At 47.4% G+C, this 20999-nt stretch overlaps 1 protein-coding gene across 1 annotated transcript in view; it reads left to right on the forward strand.

Moving 5' to 3' along the window:
* Positions 1-16965, forward strand: part of LOC126108184 (high affinity cGMP-specific 3',5'-cyclic phosphodiesterase 9A) — a 279735-nt gene extending 262770 nt beyond the window's left edge. The window contains exons 12-15 of the mRNA XM_049913424.1: positions 11610-11828; positions 16071-16294; positions 16442-16621; positions 16782-16965. Coding sequence (XP_049769381.1) covers positions 11610-11828; positions 16071-16294; positions 16442-16621; positions 16782-16965 — 807 coding nt within the window. The remainder of the gene's footprint in view (positions 1-11609; positions 11829-16070; positions 16295-16441; positions 16622-16781) is intronic.
* Positions 16966-20999: the final 4034 nt, after the last annotated feature.

Below are 20999 nucleotides of genomic sequence, written 5' to 3' on the forward strand. Positions count from 1 at the left end.
AATTCCTTATGGTAACTCTCTTTATACTACCAGTCCAAGCTAAATTGACATATAAGGCGGTGGCTCAAGGGAACTTGTTAATGCCTGTACTGCAGCTCCTATCAGCCACCGCTCGTACATTAACTTTATTTAATTGTTTGTGCTAAAAGAAACGAAGGCGCACGATATAGTACACAGTTCTTATCAACAGATGGCGCGCAGTCTCACAGTTATACCCATGGCCTATAGAACGCCTTCCAAATGATCTATCCCTCTCCTTCGTTCGTAGCCAGATCTCCGATGAGTTGACGCGAAAGCGTAGTACGATCTTCGGTCAAAAGATGGCACTGTTGACACTAGAAAGTTATTGAAATAACTACCAGTATCAGAGGAACGGTTATCGCAGTAACCGTTACTTCTCAGTAACCGATTATTTCTATCAGTTACGTTATTTTTTGCCGCCTCTATTTTGTGATTTCACCCGTTCTACCGCTAGATGGCTGTCACGCTAGATCACTACCATTTGCGGCGGATCGTCGTGTAATACCCCCTTTAATACTGAAATTCTGCAACAACAAGCCAAGAACAGTTCCCTGCGAACAATCATCACGCTAATTCTCTATTTAACAATAAGTTCTTCTCAGCAGTCAACGGCAAACGTTTATAGTGACCAGCTGCATCGTAGTTGTTAACTTTGCCACACACCGTTATTCAGCAGTCGGCTGGGCGTTGCAAACTCGCTGACTTGACAGGACGCAGTTCAGCTTTCTCGACCATCAGGTGTCACATATCTACAAGATCTTAACACAAAAATATAAGAAAACTATATAAACAACTTAGTCTCTTCATTTTTCTAGCACATAAAAATAAAAAAAACTGTTCAAATGTGTGTGAAATCTTATGGGACTTAACTGCTGAGGTCATTAGTCCCTAAGCTTACACACTACTTAACCTAAAGTATCCTAAGGACAAACACACACACCCATGCCTGAGGGAGGTCTCGAACCTCCGCCGGGACCAGCCACACAGTCCATGACTGCAGCGCCTAAGACCGCTCGGCTAATCCCGCGCGGCACATAAAAATCGATCATAAGTTGACGCGAAACAGATAAGTGATGCACTTTTTTTCGGGCTGAAGGAGGTGTGGCGCATTACAGCGTGCAATATTCTGCTGCATCTATTTTCAATAAGCTAACGCAAGAATTAAAAAATCTTAGCAGTAATCCACGCGGTATCAAATCTAAACCGAAGAGTTTCCTCGTGGATAATTCTTTCTATTCTGCCGAGGAGTTCTTTGAAAATAAAGTTAATTCCTGAGTTACATTGTTGACTGCGTTTATATAAACTTATAGATTTTTCTTAGTATTCATAAACATTTTATTTTATATATTATTACTTATCTGTCGTAATTTCAATTACTGACACGTTCCATGACCTTGGAGATCTGCTCTTCAATTTTGTCCAACAGAACTAGACGTTGTAAAAAAGTAAATAAATAAATAAAACCGTCTCCTGTCGACATGACCGTTGCCATCAGTTCATATACATCTTTATTTACAACATCCTTTCCAATGCTGCTATTGTCATATCTACAGGGCGTGTCCCCCCCCCCCTCTCCCTTCCCCCACCCCTCCAAAAAGAAAAAGAACCTACAAGCTTTACCTTACGCCAAAACACGTAAAAAAGACCAGTAAACAGTATAAAACGCACATCTTAAGAGGTATGGGCACTTGTGTATCTTCGCTAGTGTAAAAAACATTTCTTCTGCTGAACAAGTGATCGTAGCCCGTAGAATATGCATTTTGAAGCCCTTGTTTACTAGTCATTTTTTTCCTTGTTTTGGTCTGTACAACTTTCTCTCAAAATATGGAAAGCGAAGTCCTTGCAGCAGCAGATATCCACAGTATTTCATATTATCGAAGATGAGTAAGTGCTCGAAGCTCTTAACGTATAAATTTTAGAACCCATGATTAATGGACTTTCTTTTTACTGCTAGGATCCTGTCCCTGAGACGGGACTCCCTGTATTATTAAGATTCTTCTTTTTCTTTAATGTTCAGCCATGGTCATCACTGCCGGGAGGGGACAAGGGGATGTGTCTGTGTCCCCGAACCCCCCTTCCCCCCCCCCCCCCCCCCCCCAAGTTTATTTTTTTAAAGCGATTTCAATGTTTTGTATCTTAGTTGACAAGTAATGATACGAGGTGCATTCAAGTTCAAAGGCCTCCGATTTTTTTCTAATTAACTACTCACCCGAAATCGATGAAACTGGCGTTACTTCTCGACGTAATCGCCCTGCAGACGTACACATTTTTCGCAACGCTGACGCCATGATTCCATGGCAGCAGCGAAGGCTTCTTTAGGAGTCTGTTTTGACCACTGGAAAATCGCTGAGGCAATAGCAGCACGGCTGGTGAATGTGCGGCCACGGAGAGTGTTTTTCATTGTTGGGAAAAGCCAAAAGTCACTAGGAGCCAGGTCAGGTGAGTAGGGAGCATGAGGAATCACTTCCAAGTTGTTGTCACGAAGAAACTGTTGCGTAACGTTAGCTCGATGTGCGGGTGCGTTGTCTCGGTGAAACAGCACACGCGCAGCCCTTCCCGGACGTTTTTGTTGCAGTGCAGGAAGGAATTTGTTCTTCAAAACATTTTCGTAGGATGCACCTGTTACCGTAGTGCCCTTTGGAACGCAATGGGTAAGGATTACGTCCTCGCTGTCCCAGAACATGGACACCATAATTTTTCAGCACTGGCGGTTACCCGAAATTTTTTTGGTGGCGGTGAATCTGTGTGCTTCCATTGAGCTGACTGGCGCTTTGTTTCTGGATTGAAAAATGGCATCCACGTCTCATCCATTGTCACAACCGACGAAAAGAAAATCCCTTTCGTGCTGTCGTTGCGCGTCAACATTGCTCGGCAACATGCCACACGGGCAGCCGTGTGGTCGTCTGTCAGCATTCGTGGCACCCACCTGGATGACACTTTTCGCATTTTCAGGTCGTCATGCAGGATTGTGTGCACAGAACCCACAGAAATGCCAACTCTGGAGGCGATCTGTTGAACAGTTATTCGGCGATCCCCCAAAACAATTCTCCCCACTTTCTCGATCGTGTCGTCAGACCGGCTTGTGCGAGCCCGAGGTTGTTTCTGTTTGTTGTCACACGATGTTCTGCCTTCATTAAAGTGTCACACCCACGAACGCACTTTAGACACATCCATAACTCCATCACCACATGTCTCCTTCAACTATCGATGAATTTCAATCGGTTTCACTCCACACAAATTCAAAAAACGAATGATTGCACGCTGTTCAAGTAAGGAAAACATCGCCATTTTAAGTATTTAAAACAGTTCTCATTCTCGCTGCTGGCAGTAAAATTCCATCTGCCGTACGATGCTGCCATCTCTGGGACGTATTGACAATGAACGCGGCCTCATTTTAAAACAATGCGCATGTTTGTATTTCTTTCCAGTCCGGAGAAAAAAAATCGGAGGCCTTAGAACTTGAATGCACCTCGTACAATTGGGGAAATATATGCAAGCTTCACTTATCACACGTACTAGAAGCTGTTGCGCAGTAAGAATTAATGGTTTGCAGCATTTACTAACGTCCCAGTAAACCAAATCCATTTCTACTATTCACTAAACGACATTATTCCAAGTTTTAAGGTGTTGTGTTCGTACTACTGTGGGTATTGAAGGAGCGCAGTAGATACGAATGTGCTTGGTTTTGCTGTTGGAAGTTTGAAAGTAGGAAGCTGACGCCTCACAATCGAAGATCGCGTGACAATCACTTAGAGTCAGGTATTGGTATAATAATAAATTTAGTCAGTGCATGCATCAAGAGGCATATTTCTATGTAGAGAGTTCACTAATTCACTAATATTGTCGTCTTTTTTAAAAGGCAAAGGAATTATGATAAGTAAATATTTATTACAAAATATAATCCAATTTACTCAGTTTTACCATTTTAATGTACTAAAATACCTAGGTCATAGGAATTTGCTAACTGTTTTTAAACTGATCTAAATATACCATTTGGCCTATTGTGTTCTGTATATATTACTTTTCCTTCATTGTTCCCTAAAATATGGTTCACAATAAACTAGCAATTTTCCCGTCGCGGCTTGTTCCAATAAAAATCAGGCAGGATTTAGTTTGAAGAACTATTCAGTTTGAAATAGTTTCCACGATTGTTTAGGGGAAAGGCGCAGCTGACTCCAGTATGTAAGAAGGGTAAAAGAACGGATCCGCAAAGTTACAGACCATTATCGCTAACTTCGGTTTGGTCCAGAATGCTTGGACATATTCTCAGTTCGAACATAATAAATTTTATTGAGACTGAGAAGCTTACGTCCACGAATCAGCAGGGTTTTAGAAAGCATCGCTCGTGCGAAACTAAGCTTGCCGTTTTCTTACGTGATATGCTGCGAAATATGGATGAAGGTCATTCTAGATTTCCTTCTAAAGTATCTGACACGCCCCCCACTGCAGGCTCTTAACGAACGTACGAGCAATAGGTTCACAGATATGTGAGTGGGTGGAAGACTTCATAAATAATAGAACCCAGTATATTGTCCTCTGTGGTGAGAGTTCGTCAGACACAAGGATATCAACAGGAGTGGCCCACGAAAATGTGGCAGGAGCGCCGTTGTTCTCCATATACATACACTATCTGATCAAAAGTATCTGGACACCTGGCTGAAAATGACTTACAAGTTCGTGGCGCCCTCCATCGGTAATGCTGGATTTCAGTACGGTGTTGGCCCACCCTTAGCCGTGAAGACAGCTTCCACTGTCGCAGGCATACGTTCAGTCAGGTGTTGGAAGGTTTCTTGCGGAATGGCAGCCCATTCTTCACGGAGTGCTGCACTGAGGAGAGGTATCGATGTCGGTCGGTGAGGCCTGGCACGAAGTCGGCGCTCCAAAACATCCCAAAGGTTTTCTGTGGGATTCAGGTCAGGACTCTGTGCAGGCCAGTCCATTACAGGGGTGTCATTATAGTGTAACAGGCCGTGCATTATGAGCACGTGCTCGATCCTGTTGAAAGATGCAGTCGCTATCTCCGGATTGCTCTTCAACAGTGAGAAGCAAGAAGGTGCTTGAAACATCTATGTCAGCCTATGCTGTGATAGTGCCACGCGAAATGCAAGCCCCCTCCGTGAAAAACACGACCACACCCTAACACCACCGCCTCCGAAACTGTTGGCACTACACACGGTAGCAGATGTCGTTCACCGGGCATTCGCTATACCCACACCCTGACATCGGATCGTCACATTGTGTACCGTGATTCGACACTCGACACAACGTTTTCCACTGTTCATTCGTCCAATGTTTACGCTCCTTACACCAATCGAGGCGTCGTTTGACATTTAACTGGCGTGGTGTGTGACTTATCAACAGCCGCTCGATCATGAAATTCAAGTTTCTCACCTCCCGTCTAACTGTCGTAATACTCGCAATGGATCCTGATGCAGTTGGAATTCCTGTGTGATGGTCTGGATAGACATCTGCCTATTACACATTACGACCCTGTTCAACTGTCGCTGGTCTCTGTCAGTCAACAGACGAGGTCGGCCTGTACGCTTTTGAACTGTACGTGTCCCTTCACGTTTCCACTTCACCATCACATCAGAAACAGTGGACCTAGGGATGTTTAGGAGTGTGGAAATCTCGCGTACAGACGTATGACACAAGTGACACCCAATCACCTGACCACGTTTGAAGTCTGTGAGTTCCGTGGAGCGCCCCATTCTGCTCTCTCACGATGTCTGATGACTACTGAGGTCGCTGCTATGGAGTACCTGGAAGTAGGTGGCAGCACAGAGCACCTAATGTGAAAGACATATGTTTTGGGGGTGTCCAGAAACTTTTGATAAGATAGTGTATTTCCAGCAAGAATCAGTCCCCGCAATTCGTCGCTTTTACTAATATTCAACCTATACGTATACAGGGTGTTACAAAAAGGTATGGCCAAACTTTCAGGAAACATTCCCCACACACAAAGAAAGAAAATATGTTATGTGGACATGTGTCCGGAAACGCTTACTTCGCATGTTAGAGCTCATTTTATTACTTCTCTTCAAATCACATTAATCATGGAATGGAATCACACAGCAACAGAACGTACCAGCGTGACTTCAAACACTTTGTTACAGGAAATGTTCAAAATGTCCTCCGTTAGCGAGGATACATGCATCCCCCCTCCGTCGCATGGAATCCCTGATGCGCTGATGCAGCCCTGGAGAATGGCGTATTGTATCACAGCCGTCCACAATACGAGCACGAAGAGTCTCTACATTTGGTACCGGGGTTGCGTAGACGAGAGCTTTCAAATGCCCCCGTAAATGAAAGTCAAGAGGGTTGAGGTCAGGAGAGCGTGGAGGCCATGGTAATTGGTTCGCCTGTACCAATCCGTCGGTCACCGAATCTGTTGTCGAGAAGCGTACGAACACTTCGACTGAAATGTGCAGGAGCTCCATCGTGCATGAACCACATGTTGTGTCGTACTTGTAAAGGCACATGTTCTAGCAGCACAGATAGAGTATCCCGTATGAAATCATGATAACGTGCTCCATTGAGCGTAGGTGGAAGAACATGGGGCCCAATCAATACATCACCAACAATGCTTGCACAAACGTTCACAGAAAATCTGTGTTGATGACGTGATTGCACAATTGCGTGCGGATTCTCGTCAGCCCACGCATGTTGATTGTGAAAATTTACAATTTGATCACGTTGGAATGAAGCCTCATCCGTAAAGAGAACATTTGCACTGAAATGAGGATTGACACATTGTCGGATGAACCATTCGCAGAACTGTACCCGTGGAGGCCAATCAGCTGCTGATAGTGCCTGCACACGCTGTACACGGTACGGAAACAACTGGTTCTCCCGTAGCACTCTCCATACAGTGACGTGGTCAACGTTACCTTGTACAGCAGCAATTTCTCTGACGCTGACATTGGGGTTATCGTCAACTGCACGAAGAATTTCCTCGTCCATTGCAGGTGTCCTCGTCGTTCTAGGTCTTCCCCAGTCGCGAGTCATGGGCTGGAATGTTCCGTGCTCCCTAAGACGCCGATCAATTGCTTCGAACGTCTTCCTGTCGGGACACCTTCGTTCTGGAAATCTGTCTCGATACAAACGTACCGCGCCACGGCTATTGCCCCGTGCTACTCCGTACATCAAATGGGCATCTGCCAACTCCGCATTTGTAAACATTGCACTGACTGCAGAACCACGTTCGTGATGAACACTAACCTGTTGATGCTACGTACTGATGTGCTCGATGCTAGTACTGTAGAGCAATGAGTCGCATGTCAACACAAGCACCGAAGTCGATATTACCTTCCTTCAATTGGGCCAACTGGCGGTGAATCGAGGAAGTACAGTACATACTGACGAAACTAAAATGAGCTCTAACATGGAAATTAAGCGTTTCCGGACACATGTCCACATAACATCTTTTCTTTATTTGTGTGTGAGGAATGTTTCCTGAAAGTTTGGCCCTACCTTTTTGTAACATCCTGTATATGTAACCTTCCGAATTTGAAAGAGAGTATTCCAGTCAACATTATCAAATGTTTTCTGAAGGTGGTAGGGGTAAAATACAGGGAGCGAAAGACTATTTACAATTTGTACAGAAACCAGATGGCAGTTATAAGAGTCTAGGGGCATGAAAGGGAAGTAGCGGTTGGGAAGGGAGTGAGACAGGGTTGTAGCCTCTCCCCGATGTTATTCAATCTGTATATTGAGCAAGCAGTAAAGGAAACAACAGAAAAATTCGGAGTAGGTATTAAAATCCATGGAAAAGATATAAAAACTTTGAGGTTTGCCGATGACATTGTAATTCTGTCAGAGACAGCAAAGGAGTAGAAGAACAGTAGAACGGAATGGACAGTGTCTTGAAAGGAGGATATAAGATGAACATCAACAAAAGCAAAACAAGGATAATGGAATGTAGTCGAATTAAGTCGGGTGGTGCTGAGGGAATTAGATTAGGAAATGAGACACATAAAGTAGTAAAGGAGTTTTGCTATTTGGGGATCAAAATAACTGATGATGGCCGAAGTAGAGAGGATATAAAATGTAGACTGGCAATGGCAAGGAAAGCGTTTCTGAAGAAGAGAAATTTGTTAACATCGAGTATAGATTTAAGTGTCAGGAAGTCGTTTCTGAAAGTATTTGTATGGAGTGTAGCCATGTATGGAGGTGAAACGTGGACGATAAATAGTTTGGACAAGAAGAGAATAGAAGCTTTCGAAATCTACAGCTACATCTACATCCATATTCCGCAAGCCACCTGACGGTGTGTTGCGGAGGGTACCTTCAGTACCTCTATCGGTTCTCCCTTCTATTCAAGTCTCGTATTGTTCTTGGAAAGAAGGATTGTCGGTATGCCTCTGTGTGGGCTCTAATCTCTCTGATTTTATCATGGTCTCTTCGCGGATATACGTAGGAGGGAGCAATATACTGCTTGACTCTTCGGCGAAGGTATGTTCTCGAAACTTCAACAAAAGCCCGTACCGAGCTACTGAACGTCTCTCCTGCAAAGTCTTCCACTGGAGTTTATCTATCATCTCCGTAACGCTTTCGGGATTACTAAATGATCCTGTAACGAAGCGCGCTGCTCTCCGTTGGATCTTCTCTATCTCTTCTATCAACTCTATCTGGAACGGATCCCACACTGCTGAGCATTATTCGAGCAGTTGGCGAACAAGCGTACTGTAACCTACTTCCTTTGTTTTCGGATTGTATTTCCTTAGGATTCTTCCAATGAATCTCAGTCTGGCATCTGCTTTACCGACGATCAACTTTATATGATCATTCCATTCTAAATCACTCCTAATGCGTACTCCCAGATAATTTATGGAATTAACTGCTTCCAGTTGTAGACCTGCTATATTGTAGCTAAATGATAAGGGATCTGTCTTTCTATGTATTCGCAGCACATTACACTTGTCTACATTGAGGTTCAATTGCCATTCACTGCACCATGCGTCAATTCGCTGCAGATGGTCCTGCATTTCAGTACAATTTTCCAATGTTTCAACCTCTCGATATACCACAGCATCATCCGCAAAAAGCCTCAGTGAACTTCTGATGTCATCCACCAGGTCATTTATGTATATTGTGAATAGCAACGGACCTACGACACTCCCCTGCGGCACACCTGAAATCACTCTTACTTCGGAAGACTTCTCTTCATTGAGAATGACATGTTACATCGCGAAATGTGGAATTCTGAAGATTAGATGGGTAGATCACATAGCTGATGAGGTGGTATTGAATAGAATAGGGGAGAAGAGGAGTTTGTGGCACAACTTGACAAGAAGAAGGGACCGGTTGGTAGGACGCGTTCTGAGGCATCAAGGGATCTGCAATTTAGTATTGGAGGGCAGCATGGAGGGTAAAAATCGTAGAGGGAAACCAAGAGATGAATACACTAGGCAGATTCAGAAGGATGTGGGTTGCAGTAGGTACTGGGAGATGAAGAAGCTTGCACAAGATAGAGTAGCATGGAGAGCTGCATCAAACCAGTCTCAGGACTGAAGACCACAACAACATCCACCGTGGTACAACAACAAAGTTAGGAAACTACTGCGAAAGCAAAGAGAGCTTCACTCCAAGTTTAAACGCAGACAAAACCTCCCACACAAACAGAAGCTAAACGATGTCAAAGATAGCGTAAGGAGGGCTATGCGTGAAGCGTTCAGTGAATTCGAAAGTAAAATTCTATGTACCGACTTGACAGAAAATCCTAGTAAGTTGTGGTCTTACGTTAAATCAGTAAGTGGCTCGAAACTGCATATCCAGACACTCCGGGATGATGATGGCATTGAAACAGAGGATGACACGCGTAAAGCTGAAATACTAAACACCTTTTTCCAAAGCTGTTTCACAGAGGAAGACCGCACTGCAGTTCCTTCTCTAAATCCTCGCACAAACGAAAAAAATGGCTGACATCGAAATAAGTGTCCAAGGAACAGAAAAGCAACTGGAATCACTCAACAGAGGGAAGTCCACTGGACCTGACGGGATACCAATTCGATTCTACACAGGGTACGCGAAGGAACTTGCCCCCCTTCTAACAGCCGTGTACCGCAAGTCTCTAGAGGAACGGAAGGTTCCAAATGATTGGAAAAGAGCACAGGTAGTCTCAGTCTTCAAGAAGGGTCGTCGAGCAGATGCGCAAAACTATAGACCTATATCTCTGACGTCGATCTGTTGTAGAATTTTAGAACATGTTTTTCGCTCGAGTTTCATGTCGTTTTTGGAAACCCAGAATCTACTACGTAGGAATCAAAATGGATTCCGGAAACAGCGATCGTGTGAGACCCAACTCGCTTTATTTGTTCATGAGACCCAGAAAATATTAGATACAGGCTCCCAGGTAGATGCTATTTTTCTTGACTTCCGGAAGGCGTTCGATATAGTTCCGCACTGTCGCCTACGGAATATCAGACCAGCTGTGTGGCTTGATTGAAGAGTTTTTAGCAAACAGAACACAGCATGTTGTTATCAATGGAGAGACGTCTACAGACGTTAAAGTAACCTCTGGCGTGCCACAGGGGAGTGTTATGGGACCATTGCTTTTCACAATATATATATATATATATATATATATATAAATGACCTAGTAGATAGTGTCGGAAGTTCCGTGCGGCTTTTCGCGGATGGTGCTGTAGTATACAGAGAAGTTGCAGCATTAGAAAATTGTAGCGAAATGCAGGAAGATCTGCAGCGGATAGGCACTTGGTGCAGGGAGTGGCAACTGACCCTCAACATAGACAAATGTAATGTATTGCGAATACATAGAAAGAAGGATCCTTTATTGTATGATTATATGATAGTGGAACAAACACTGGTAGCAGTTACTTCTGTAAAATATCTGGGAGTATGCGTGCGGAACGATTTGAAGTGGAATGATCATATAAAATTAATTGTTGGTAAGGCGGGTACCAGGTTGAGATTCATTGGGAGAGTCCTTAGAAAATGTAGTCCATCAACAAAGGAGGTGGCTTACAAAACACTCGTTCGACCTATACTCGAGTATTGCTCACCAGTGTGGGATCCGTACCAGATCGGGTTGACGGAGGAGATAGAGAAGATCCAAAGAAGAGCGGCGCGTTTCGTCACAGGTTTATTTGGTAAGCGTGATAGCGTTACGGAGATGTTTAGCAAACTCGAGTGGCAGACTCTGCAAGAGCGGCGCTGTGCATCGCGGTGTAGCTTGCTCGCCAGGTTTCGAGAGGGTGCGTTTCTGGATGAGGTACGGAATATATTGCTTCCCCCTACTTACACCTCCCGAGGCGATCACGAATGTAAAATCAGAGAGATTCGAGCGCGCACGGAGGCTTTCAGACAGTCGTTCTTCCCGCGAACCGTACGCGACTGGAACAGGAAAGGGAGGTAATGACAGTGGCACGTAAAGTGCCCTCCGCCACACACCGTTGGGTGGCTTGCGGAGTATAAATGTTGAATGTAGATGTAGATGTAGACATATGTAACCCATTTGCTACCTGTTTTCCTGAGAATTTAGGATGTCGTGCTGCAGTTTACAGTGTGAGCTCATTACCGGTCTGCACGTCACAGAGAGATGGTAACTCGCCCGCCTGCTGTTGCAGTCCAAGTCGCGGTCGCGATCGACAGATGAGGAGGCTCCGCCAGCAGCAGAGGCGGCCGTGGACGGCTCAGCGCCAGCCGGGCCGGACAGCCAGGCCGCAGCTGACGCCATGCCGGACGTCGCGGAGGAGGAGCCGGCGGTGGAGAACGACGCCGCGCGCTCCGACGAGGAGGAGGAGGTGGAGGACGAGGAGGACGAAGAGGAGGAGGCCATCACAGAGGTCAGTCAGTCAGTGTGACGCGGGCACGCGGTGACTGACTTGCAAGTTCATCAGTCTGTCACCCATTTTCCTCTCATGCCCTCCTCTGCACCAGCAGTCCAGTCAGGGAGTGCTGTGGTGCTTTGAGCAGTGTTTAAGATTAGATTAATACTAGTTCCATGCATCATGAATACGATATTTCGTAATGATGTGGAACGAGTCAAATTTTCCAATACATGACATAATTAAGTTAATTTAACAACATACTTAAGTTAATACAACAACTTTTCCATTTTTTGTGGTTTTTTTTATTTTTATTTTTTTAATTTTTTTTTAAATTTATATCTAAAAATTCCTCTATGGAGTAGAAGGAGTTGTCATTCAGAAATTCTTTTAATTTCTTCTTAAATACTTGTTGCTTATCTCTCAGACTTTTGATACTATTTGGTAAGTGACAAAAGACTTTAGTGCCAGTATAATTCACCCCTTTCTGTGCCAAAGTTAGATTTAATCTTGAATAGTGAAGATCATTCTTTCTCCTAGTATTGTAGTTATGCACACTCCTATTACTTTTGAATTCGGTTTGGTTGTTAATAACAAATTTCATAAGAGAGTATATATACTGAGAAGCTACTGTGAATATCCCTAGATCCTTAAATAAATGTCTGCAGGATGATCTTGGGTGGACTCCAGCTATTATACTGATTACACGCTTTTGTGCAATAAATACTTTATTCCTCAGTGATGAATTACCCCAAAATATGATGCCATATGAAAGCAACGAGTGAAAATAGTTACTGTACGCAACGTCTTTGATGTTACTGACATGTAAAACCTAAATAAACAGTAAATACAGATGATCGCCACACCTTTCTATCGAAATACACAGTGGAATTGAAGTTTAAAGGTGCAGTATGCTCACAGAGGCTAAAAATATGCCATCATGTTTCACACTGGCCAATGGGGTACAGTTCCAGTGTAACATGTATTCCATAACAAGATCGCGAAAAATTGTAAATAGAACCAAACAGTAGTTCAATCTTACCCCCAAAAGTTTTATCTTATGTGACGATAGGAGAATGACAAAAAACTGACAATTCTCTCTCACATATCTTCAGGTGGTGTTGGAACGTTTTTATAAACAATGTCTTTTACGAATCCCCACAAGAAAAAATCCAGAGGCGTCAAGTCTGGAGAACGAGCCGGCCGCAACACATCTCCTCCGCATCCAATCCAAAGATTTAGGAATTGTCTCTGTAACATATTTCTAGCCATCAGCGAAAAATGTGCCAGACACCCATCGTGCTGATAGCACATTCTCTTCGTTGTTCCTAAAGGTATTTCTTCCAATAACAGACCTAATCTTTCTTGCAGGAATGAGGTGTACTTCCTACCATTAATATTTCATTCGATGAAATAGGGGCTTATAATTCTGTGCTCCAGTCCCACACCATACATTCACCGACCACGGTATTCAAGTTGCCGCAGCGCAGTGAATGTAGCCTTGTCAGTAGATAAAATCAAATTAATAAACGTGTTATCCCTCTGAATCTGAAGTTGAGCCCATCGGCAGAATTCAATGCGACGCATGCAATCCGTACCAGTGGACACTGTTACGGTAAGCATGATATTTATGGAGAAGCAGAACACGAGCAACACTACTCTGGCCGATGCCAGATTTCCTTGCGATTTGACACGAACTAACACAAGGATATCGAACCACAGTGGCAACAGCACCAATTTCCGTTTCCTCGTTAGTAACTTTCCTTTGTCAGATATGTTTCCTATGCGTTAAAGGTCCAGTTGTTCTCACTTTATAATACACATATTTGAATGTACGACATGTAGGGTGAGTACGTTGAGGATATCTTTCAGCGTATAAGCCTCTAGCTCTTACAGAATGTCGTTGGCATTCTCTGTAAATGAGACGCATATCAACTTCTTGTTGAAGGAATACATCACTCACATTCACTTGATTCGACGATACTACCCTTACTGTCCCTATTAGTGTTGTACTGCGAAACCGTCGAGTGGTGTTTACATGTCAATCGCACGTCACATGGATACGCCATATTCGGCGAATATTTACTATTTGCACGATACACGAGGTAGAACTGTCAGACCATATGCTTCAATAACTGCTGCAATGATAAAGAATACCACTCAATCCATCATACCAATGGTCATCACTTCCAACACCATCTGTAAATGGACGTTCATGCCACCTTTGTCACCTTCAAAGACCTTACTGTTACACATCATTGGATTCGCCTCGATAGCCGCTATCAGCTAATAAGTACCAAACTATAGCATCCCATTTAAAAAGCAAAGTTGACCTTCATATCTCTGACTTGACCCCACCTAACGGCAAAAAGCAACGTCATATTTATGGCCCCCATTGTCCCATGCAACAAACAGAGGGTTGATGCGAACACAGCGTAGCATCAGTACTTCCCCTGTGAACTGTTTTCAGGATTTTAAATGAGATGGACCTCTGTCCATAATTATGTTGTATTAATGGAGATGATGTTTTAACTACTGACGACGCCTTTGGCACAATTGTTTTATGTATCTCCACTGCAGGATGTGATTTTAGTGTATTTTACTTCTGATGGAGGTTTTTTTTAATTATACCGAAACTGTGGTCAAGGATTTTAATAAATCTTTATCCTGCAACTGTTTGGCTGTTATCATTTACTGTGAACTATGGAACATCTTTGGCAGTCCCCTATCCGTCTGCTTACTTGTTCAGCGAGGGAACTCACGCTTGCAAATGGCTTTGCCCTGTGTGTGGCTCAGTTTTGGACACATCTCATCCAATTTGCACATATGATCAGTGGTATATCTGAATGTTCCTTTTCTAAATATCTCTATGCTGAATGAGATTTTCACTCTGCAGCGGAGTGTGCGCTGATATGAAACTTCCTGGCAGATTAAAACTGTGTGCCACACTGAGGCTCAAACTCGGGACCTTTGCCTTTTGCAGGCAACTGCTCTACCAACTGAGCTACCCAACCATGACTCACGCCCCGTCCTCACAGCTTTACTTCTGCCAGTACCTCGTCTCCTACCTTCCAAACTTTACAGAAGCTCTCCTGCGAACCTAACAGAACTAGCACTCCTGAAAGAAAGGATATTGCAGAGACATAGCTTAGCCACAGCCAGGGGGTGTTTCCAGAATGAGAGCTTCTGTAAAGTTTGGAAGGTAGGAGTAAAGCTGTGAGGACGGGGAGTGAGTCGTGCTTGGGTAGCTCAGTTGGTAGAACACATGCCCACGAAAGGCAAAGGTCCCGAGTTCTAGTCTCGGACCGGCACACAGTTTTAATCTGCCAGTAAGTTTTTTATCTCTATGCTGTTTATAACTGTGTAGTGTAAAGGTAGTCTTCTGACACAAGTAAACAAACAAGTAAATAAATAAATGTATCTAAAAACAAAGATGATGTGACTTACCAAACGAAAGCGCTGGCAGGTCGATACACACACAAACAAACACAAACATACACACAAAATTCAAGCTTTCGCAACCCACGGTTGCTTCGTCAGGAAAGAGGGAAGGAGAGAGGAAAGATGAAAGGATGTGGGTTTTAAGGGAGAGGGTAAGGAGTCATTAGAATCCCGGGAGCGGAAAGACTTACCTTAGGGGGAAAAAAGGACAGGTATACACTCGCACACACACCCATATCCAACCGCACATACACAGATACAAGCAGACATTTGTAAAGGCCCCTCTTCGTCTGCTTGCTTGTTCAGCGTGGGACCTCATGCTTGCAAATGGATTTGCCCTCTGTGTGGTTCAGTTTTGGACACATGTCATCCGATTTGCACATATGCTCAGTGGTATATCTGAATGTTTCTTTTCTAAATCCTTTACAAATGTCTGCTTGTGTCTGTGTATGTGCTGTTGGATATGGGTTGTGTGCGAGTGTATACCAGTCCCTTCTTCCCCCTAGGGTAAGTCTTTCCGCTCCTGGGATTGGAATGACTCCTTACTCTCTCCCTTCAAACCCACATCCTTTCTCTTTCCCTCTCCTTCCCTCCCCTCTTTCCTGATGAAGCAACCGTGGGTTGCGAAAGCTTGAATTTTGTTTGTATGTTTGTGTGTGTATCGACCTGCCAGCGCTTTCGTTTGGTATGTCACATCATCTTTGTTTTTAGATATATTTTTCCCACGTGGAATGTTTCCCTCTATTATATTCATATCAATAAATGTATTTAGTCGCCACTTATGAGGAATTTTAGTCAGTGTACTTGTATCCGTTGCAGGTGGAGGTCAGCGAGAAGACACTGAAATTCAAAATCGCAACTTCTGAGGGCCCGGTGACGTCAACAACCGGCAGGAAGAGCATCCCCGGCAGTCGCAAAGGCAGCCGCGAGGGCGAGTTTGGCAGTGTGGCGTACTACGGGGGCCGCAAGCGCAGCGTGGCGTCGCCCGCCTCCAGTGGGGGCGGAGAGCTCTGCAATGGGGGCGGCGCTCCAGGGAGTCACAGGTAGGACCAGGCGCCACTGCTGGCAACCCACTGCCCGTGTCCATCAGGCCTGCAGTGTTGGGATGGGGCTCTACAGACAGACAGCAGTGTGTAGCATCGACAACTCCAGTGATGGCGAGGTTCACTGCATTGGGGGTGGCACTCCAGGGAGTCACAGGTAGGACCAGGGGCCACTGCTGACATCCCACTGCCAGTGTCCATCAGGCCTGAGGGTGAGTTCTGCAGTGTTGGGGTGGGGCTCTACAGACAGACAGCAGTGTGTAGCATCGACAACTCCAGTCATGGCGAGGTTCACTGGATTGGGGGTGGCACTCCACGGAGTCACAGGTAGGACCAGGGGCCACTGCTGACATCCCACTGCCCGTGTCCATCAGGCCTGAGGGTGAGTTCTGCAGTGTTTGGGTGGGGCTCTACAGACAGACAGCAGTGTGTAGCATCGACAACTCCAGTGATGGCGAGGTTCACTGCATTGGGGGTGGCACTCCAGGGAGTCACAGATAGGACCAGGGGCCACTGCTGACATCCCACTGCCCGTGTCCATCAGGCCTGAGGGTGAGTTCTGCAGTGTTGGGGTGGGGCTCTACAGACAGACAGCAGTGTGTAGCATCGACAACTCCAGTCATGGCGAGGTTCACTGGATTGGGGGTGGCACTCCACGGAGTCACAGGTAGGACCAGGGGCCACTGCTGACATCCCACTGCCCGTGTCCATCAGGCCTGAGGGTGAGTTCTGCAGTGTTGGGGTGGGGCTCTACAGACAGACAGCAGTGTGTACCATCGACAACTCCAGTCATGGCAAGGTTCACTGGATTGGGGGTGGCACTCCACGGAGTCACAGGTCGGACCAGGGGCCACTGCTGACATCCCACTGCCAGTGTCCATCAGGCCTGAGGGTGAGTTCTGCAGTGTTGGGGTGGGGCTCTACAGACAGACAGTAGTGTGTAGCATCGACAACTCCAGTCATGGCAAGGTTCACTGGATTGGGGGTGGCACTCCACGGAGTCACAGGTAGGACCAGGGGCCACTGCTGACTTCCCACTGCCAGTGTCCATCAGGCCTGAGGGTGAGTTCTGCAGTGTTGGGGTGGGGCTCTACAGACAGACAGCAGTGTGTAGCATCGACAACTCCAGTCATGGCAAGGTTCACTGGATTGGGGGTGGCACTCCACGGAGTCACAGATAGGACCAGGGGCCACTGCTGACATCCCACTGCCAGTGTCCATCAGGCCTGAGGGTGAGTTCTGCAGTGTTGGGGTGGGGCTCTACAGACAGACAGCAGTGTGTAGCATCGACAACTCCAGTCATGGCAAGGTTCACTGGATTGGGGGTGGCACTCCACGGAGTCACAGGTAGGACCAGGGGCTACTGCTGACATCCCACTGCCAGTGTCCATCAGGCCTGAGGGTGAGTTCTGCAGTGTTGGGGTGGGGCTCTACAGACAGACAGCAGTGTGTACCATCGACAACTCCAGTGATGGCGAGGTTCACTGCATTGGGGGTGGCACTCCAGGGAGTCACAGATAGGACCAGGGGCCACTGCTGACATCCCACTGCCCGTGTCCATCAGGCCTGAGGGTGAGTTCTGCAGTGTTGGGGTGGGGCTATACAGACAGACAGCAGTGTGTAGCATCGACAACTCCAGTCATGGCGAGGTTCACTGGATTGGGGGTGGCACTCCACGGAGTCACAGGTAGGACCAGGGGCCACTGCTGACATCCCACTGCCCGTGTCCATCAGGCCTGAGGGTGAGTTCTGCAGTGTTGGGGTGGGGCTCTACAGACAGACAGCAGTGTGTACCATCGACAACTCCAGTCATGGCAAGGTTCACTGGATTGGGGGTGGCACTCCACGGAGTCACAGGTAGGACCAGGGGCCACTGCTGACATCCCACTGCCCGTGTCCATCAGGCCTGAGGGTGAGTTCTGCAGTGTTTTGGTGGGGCTCTACAGACAGGCAGCAGTGTGTAGCATCGACAACTCCAGTCATGGCTAGGTTAACTGGATTGGGGGTGGCACTCCAGGGAGTCACAGGTAGGACCAGGGGCCACTGCTGACATCCCACTGCCCGTGTCCATCAGGCCTGAGGGTGAGTTCTGCAGTGTTGGGGTGGGGCTCTACAGACAGACAGCAGTGTGTAGCATCGACAACTCCAGTCATGGCGAGGTTCACTGGATTGGGGGTGGCACTCCACGGAGTCACAGGTAGGACCAGGGGCCACTGCTGACATCCCACTGCCCGTGTCCATCAGGCCTGAGGGTGAGTTCTGCAGTGTTGGGGTGGGGCTCTACAGACAGACAGCAGTGTGTACCATCGACAACTCCAGTCATGGCAAGGTTCACTGGATTGGGGGTGGCACTCCACGGAGTCACAGGTCGGACCAGGGGCCACTGCTGACATCCCACTGCCAGTGTCCATCAGGCCTGAGGGTGAGTTCTGCAGTGTTGGGGTGGGGCTCTACAGACAGACAGTAGTGTGTAGCATCGACAACTCCAGTCATGGCAAGGTTCACTGGATTGGGGGTGGCACTCCACGGAGTCACAGGTAGGACCAGGGGCCACTGCTGACTTCCCACTGCCAGTGTCCATCAGGCCTGAGGGTGAGTTCTGCAGTGTTGGGGTGGGGCTCTACAGACAGACAGCAGTGTGTAGCATCGACAACTCCAGTCATGGCAAGGTTCACTGGATTGGGGGTGGCACTCCACGGAGTCACAGATAGGACCAGGGGCCACTGCTGACATCCCACTGCCAGTGTCCATCAGGCCTGAGGGTGAGTTCTGCAGTGTTGGGGTGGGGCTCTACAGACAGACAGCAGTGTGTAGCATCGACAACTCCAGTCATGGCAAGGTTCACTGGATTGGGGGTGGCACTCCACGGAGTCACAGGTAGGACCAGGGGCTACTGCTGACATCCCACTGCCAGTGTCCATCAGGCCTGAGGGTGAGTTCTGCAGTGTTGGGGTGGGGCTCTACAGACAGACAGCAGTGTGTACCATCGACAACTCCAGTGATGGCGAGGTTCACTGCATTGGGGGTGGCACTCCAGGGAGTCACAGATAGGACCAGGGGCCACTGCTGACATCCCACTGCCCGTGTCCATCAGGCCTGAGGGTGAGTTCTGCAGTGTTGGGGTGGGGCTATACAGACAGACAGCAGTGTGTAGCATCGACAACTCCAGTCATGGCGAGGTTCACTGGATTGGGGGTGGCACTCCACGGAGTCACAGGTAGGACCAGGGGCCACTGCTGACATCCCACTGCCCGTGTCCATCAGGCCTGAGGGTGAGTTCTGCAGTGTTGGGGTGGGGCTCTACAGACAGACAGCAGTGTGTAGCATCGACAACTCCAGTCATGGCAAGGTTCACTGGATTGGGGGTGGCACTCCACGGAGTCACAGGTAGGACCAGGGGCCACTGCTGACATCCCACTGCCCGTGTCCATCAGGCCTGAGGGTGAGTTCTGCAGTGTTTTGGTGGGGCTCTACAGACAGGCAGCAGTGTGTAGCATCGACAACTCCAGTCATGGCTAGGTTAACTGGATTGGGGGTGGCACTCCAGGGAGTCACAGGTAGGACCAGGGGCCACTGCTGACATCCCACTGCCCGTGTCCATCAGGCCTGAGGGTGAGTTCTGCAGTGTTGGGGTGGGGCTCTACAGACAGACAGCAGTGTGTAGCATCGACAACTCCAGTCATGGCGAGGTTCACTGGATTGGGGGTGGCACTCCACGGAGTCACAGGTAGGACCAGGGGCCACTGCTGACATCCCACTGCCCGTGTCCATCAGGCCTGAGGGTGAGTTCTGCAGTGTTGGGGTGGGGCTCTACAGACAGACAGCAGTGTGTAGGATCGACAACTCCAGTGTTGGCGAGGCTCACTGCATTGGAGGTGGCACTCCAGGGAGTCACAGATAGGACCAGGGGCCACTGCTGACAACCCGCTGCCCGTGTCCATCAGGCCTGAGGCTGAGTTCTGCAGTGTTGGGATGGGGCTCTACAGACAGGTAGCAGAATGTAGCATCGACAACTCCAGTGATGGCGAGGTTCACTGCATTGGGGGTGGCACTCCAGGGAGTCAAGGGTAGGACCAGGGGCCACTGCTGACATCCCACTGCCAGTGTCCATCAGGCCTGAGGGTGAGTTCTGCAGTGTTGGGGTGGGGCTCTACAGACAGCAGTGTGTAGCATCGACAACTCCAGTGATGGCGAGGTTCACTGCATTGGGGGTGGCACTCCAGGGAGTCACAGGTAGGACCAGGGGCCACTCCTGACATCCCACTGCCCGTGTCCATCAGGCCTGAGGGTGAGTTCTGCAGTGTTGGGATGGGGCTCTACAGACAGGCAGCAGAATGTAGCATCGACAACTCCAGTGATGGCGAGGTTCACTGCATTGGAGGTGGCACTCCAGGGAGTCACAGGTAGGACCAGAGGCCACTGCTGACAATCCACTACCCGTGTCCATCAGGCCTGAGGGTGAGTTCTGCAGTGTTGGGATGGGGCTCTACAGACAGGCAGCAGAATGTAGCATCGACAACTCCAGTGATGGCGAGGTTCACTGCATTGGAGATGGCACTCCAGGGAGTCACAGGTAGGACCAGGGGCCACTGCTGACAACCCACTGCCTGTGTCCATCAGGCCTGAGGGTGAGATCTGCAGTGTTGGGATGGGGCTCTATAGACTTGCAGCAGAATGTAGCATCGACAACTCCAGTCATGGCGAG

Source organism: Schistocerca cancellata, chromosome 11 (genome assembly GCF_023864275.1).
Source record: "Schistocerca cancellata isolate TAMUIC-IGC-003103 chromosome 11, iqSchCanc2.1, whole genome shotgun sequence".
NCBI classification, from domain to species: Eukaryota; Metazoa; Arthropoda; class Insecta; order Orthoptera; family Acrididae; genus Schistocerca; species Schistocerca cancellata.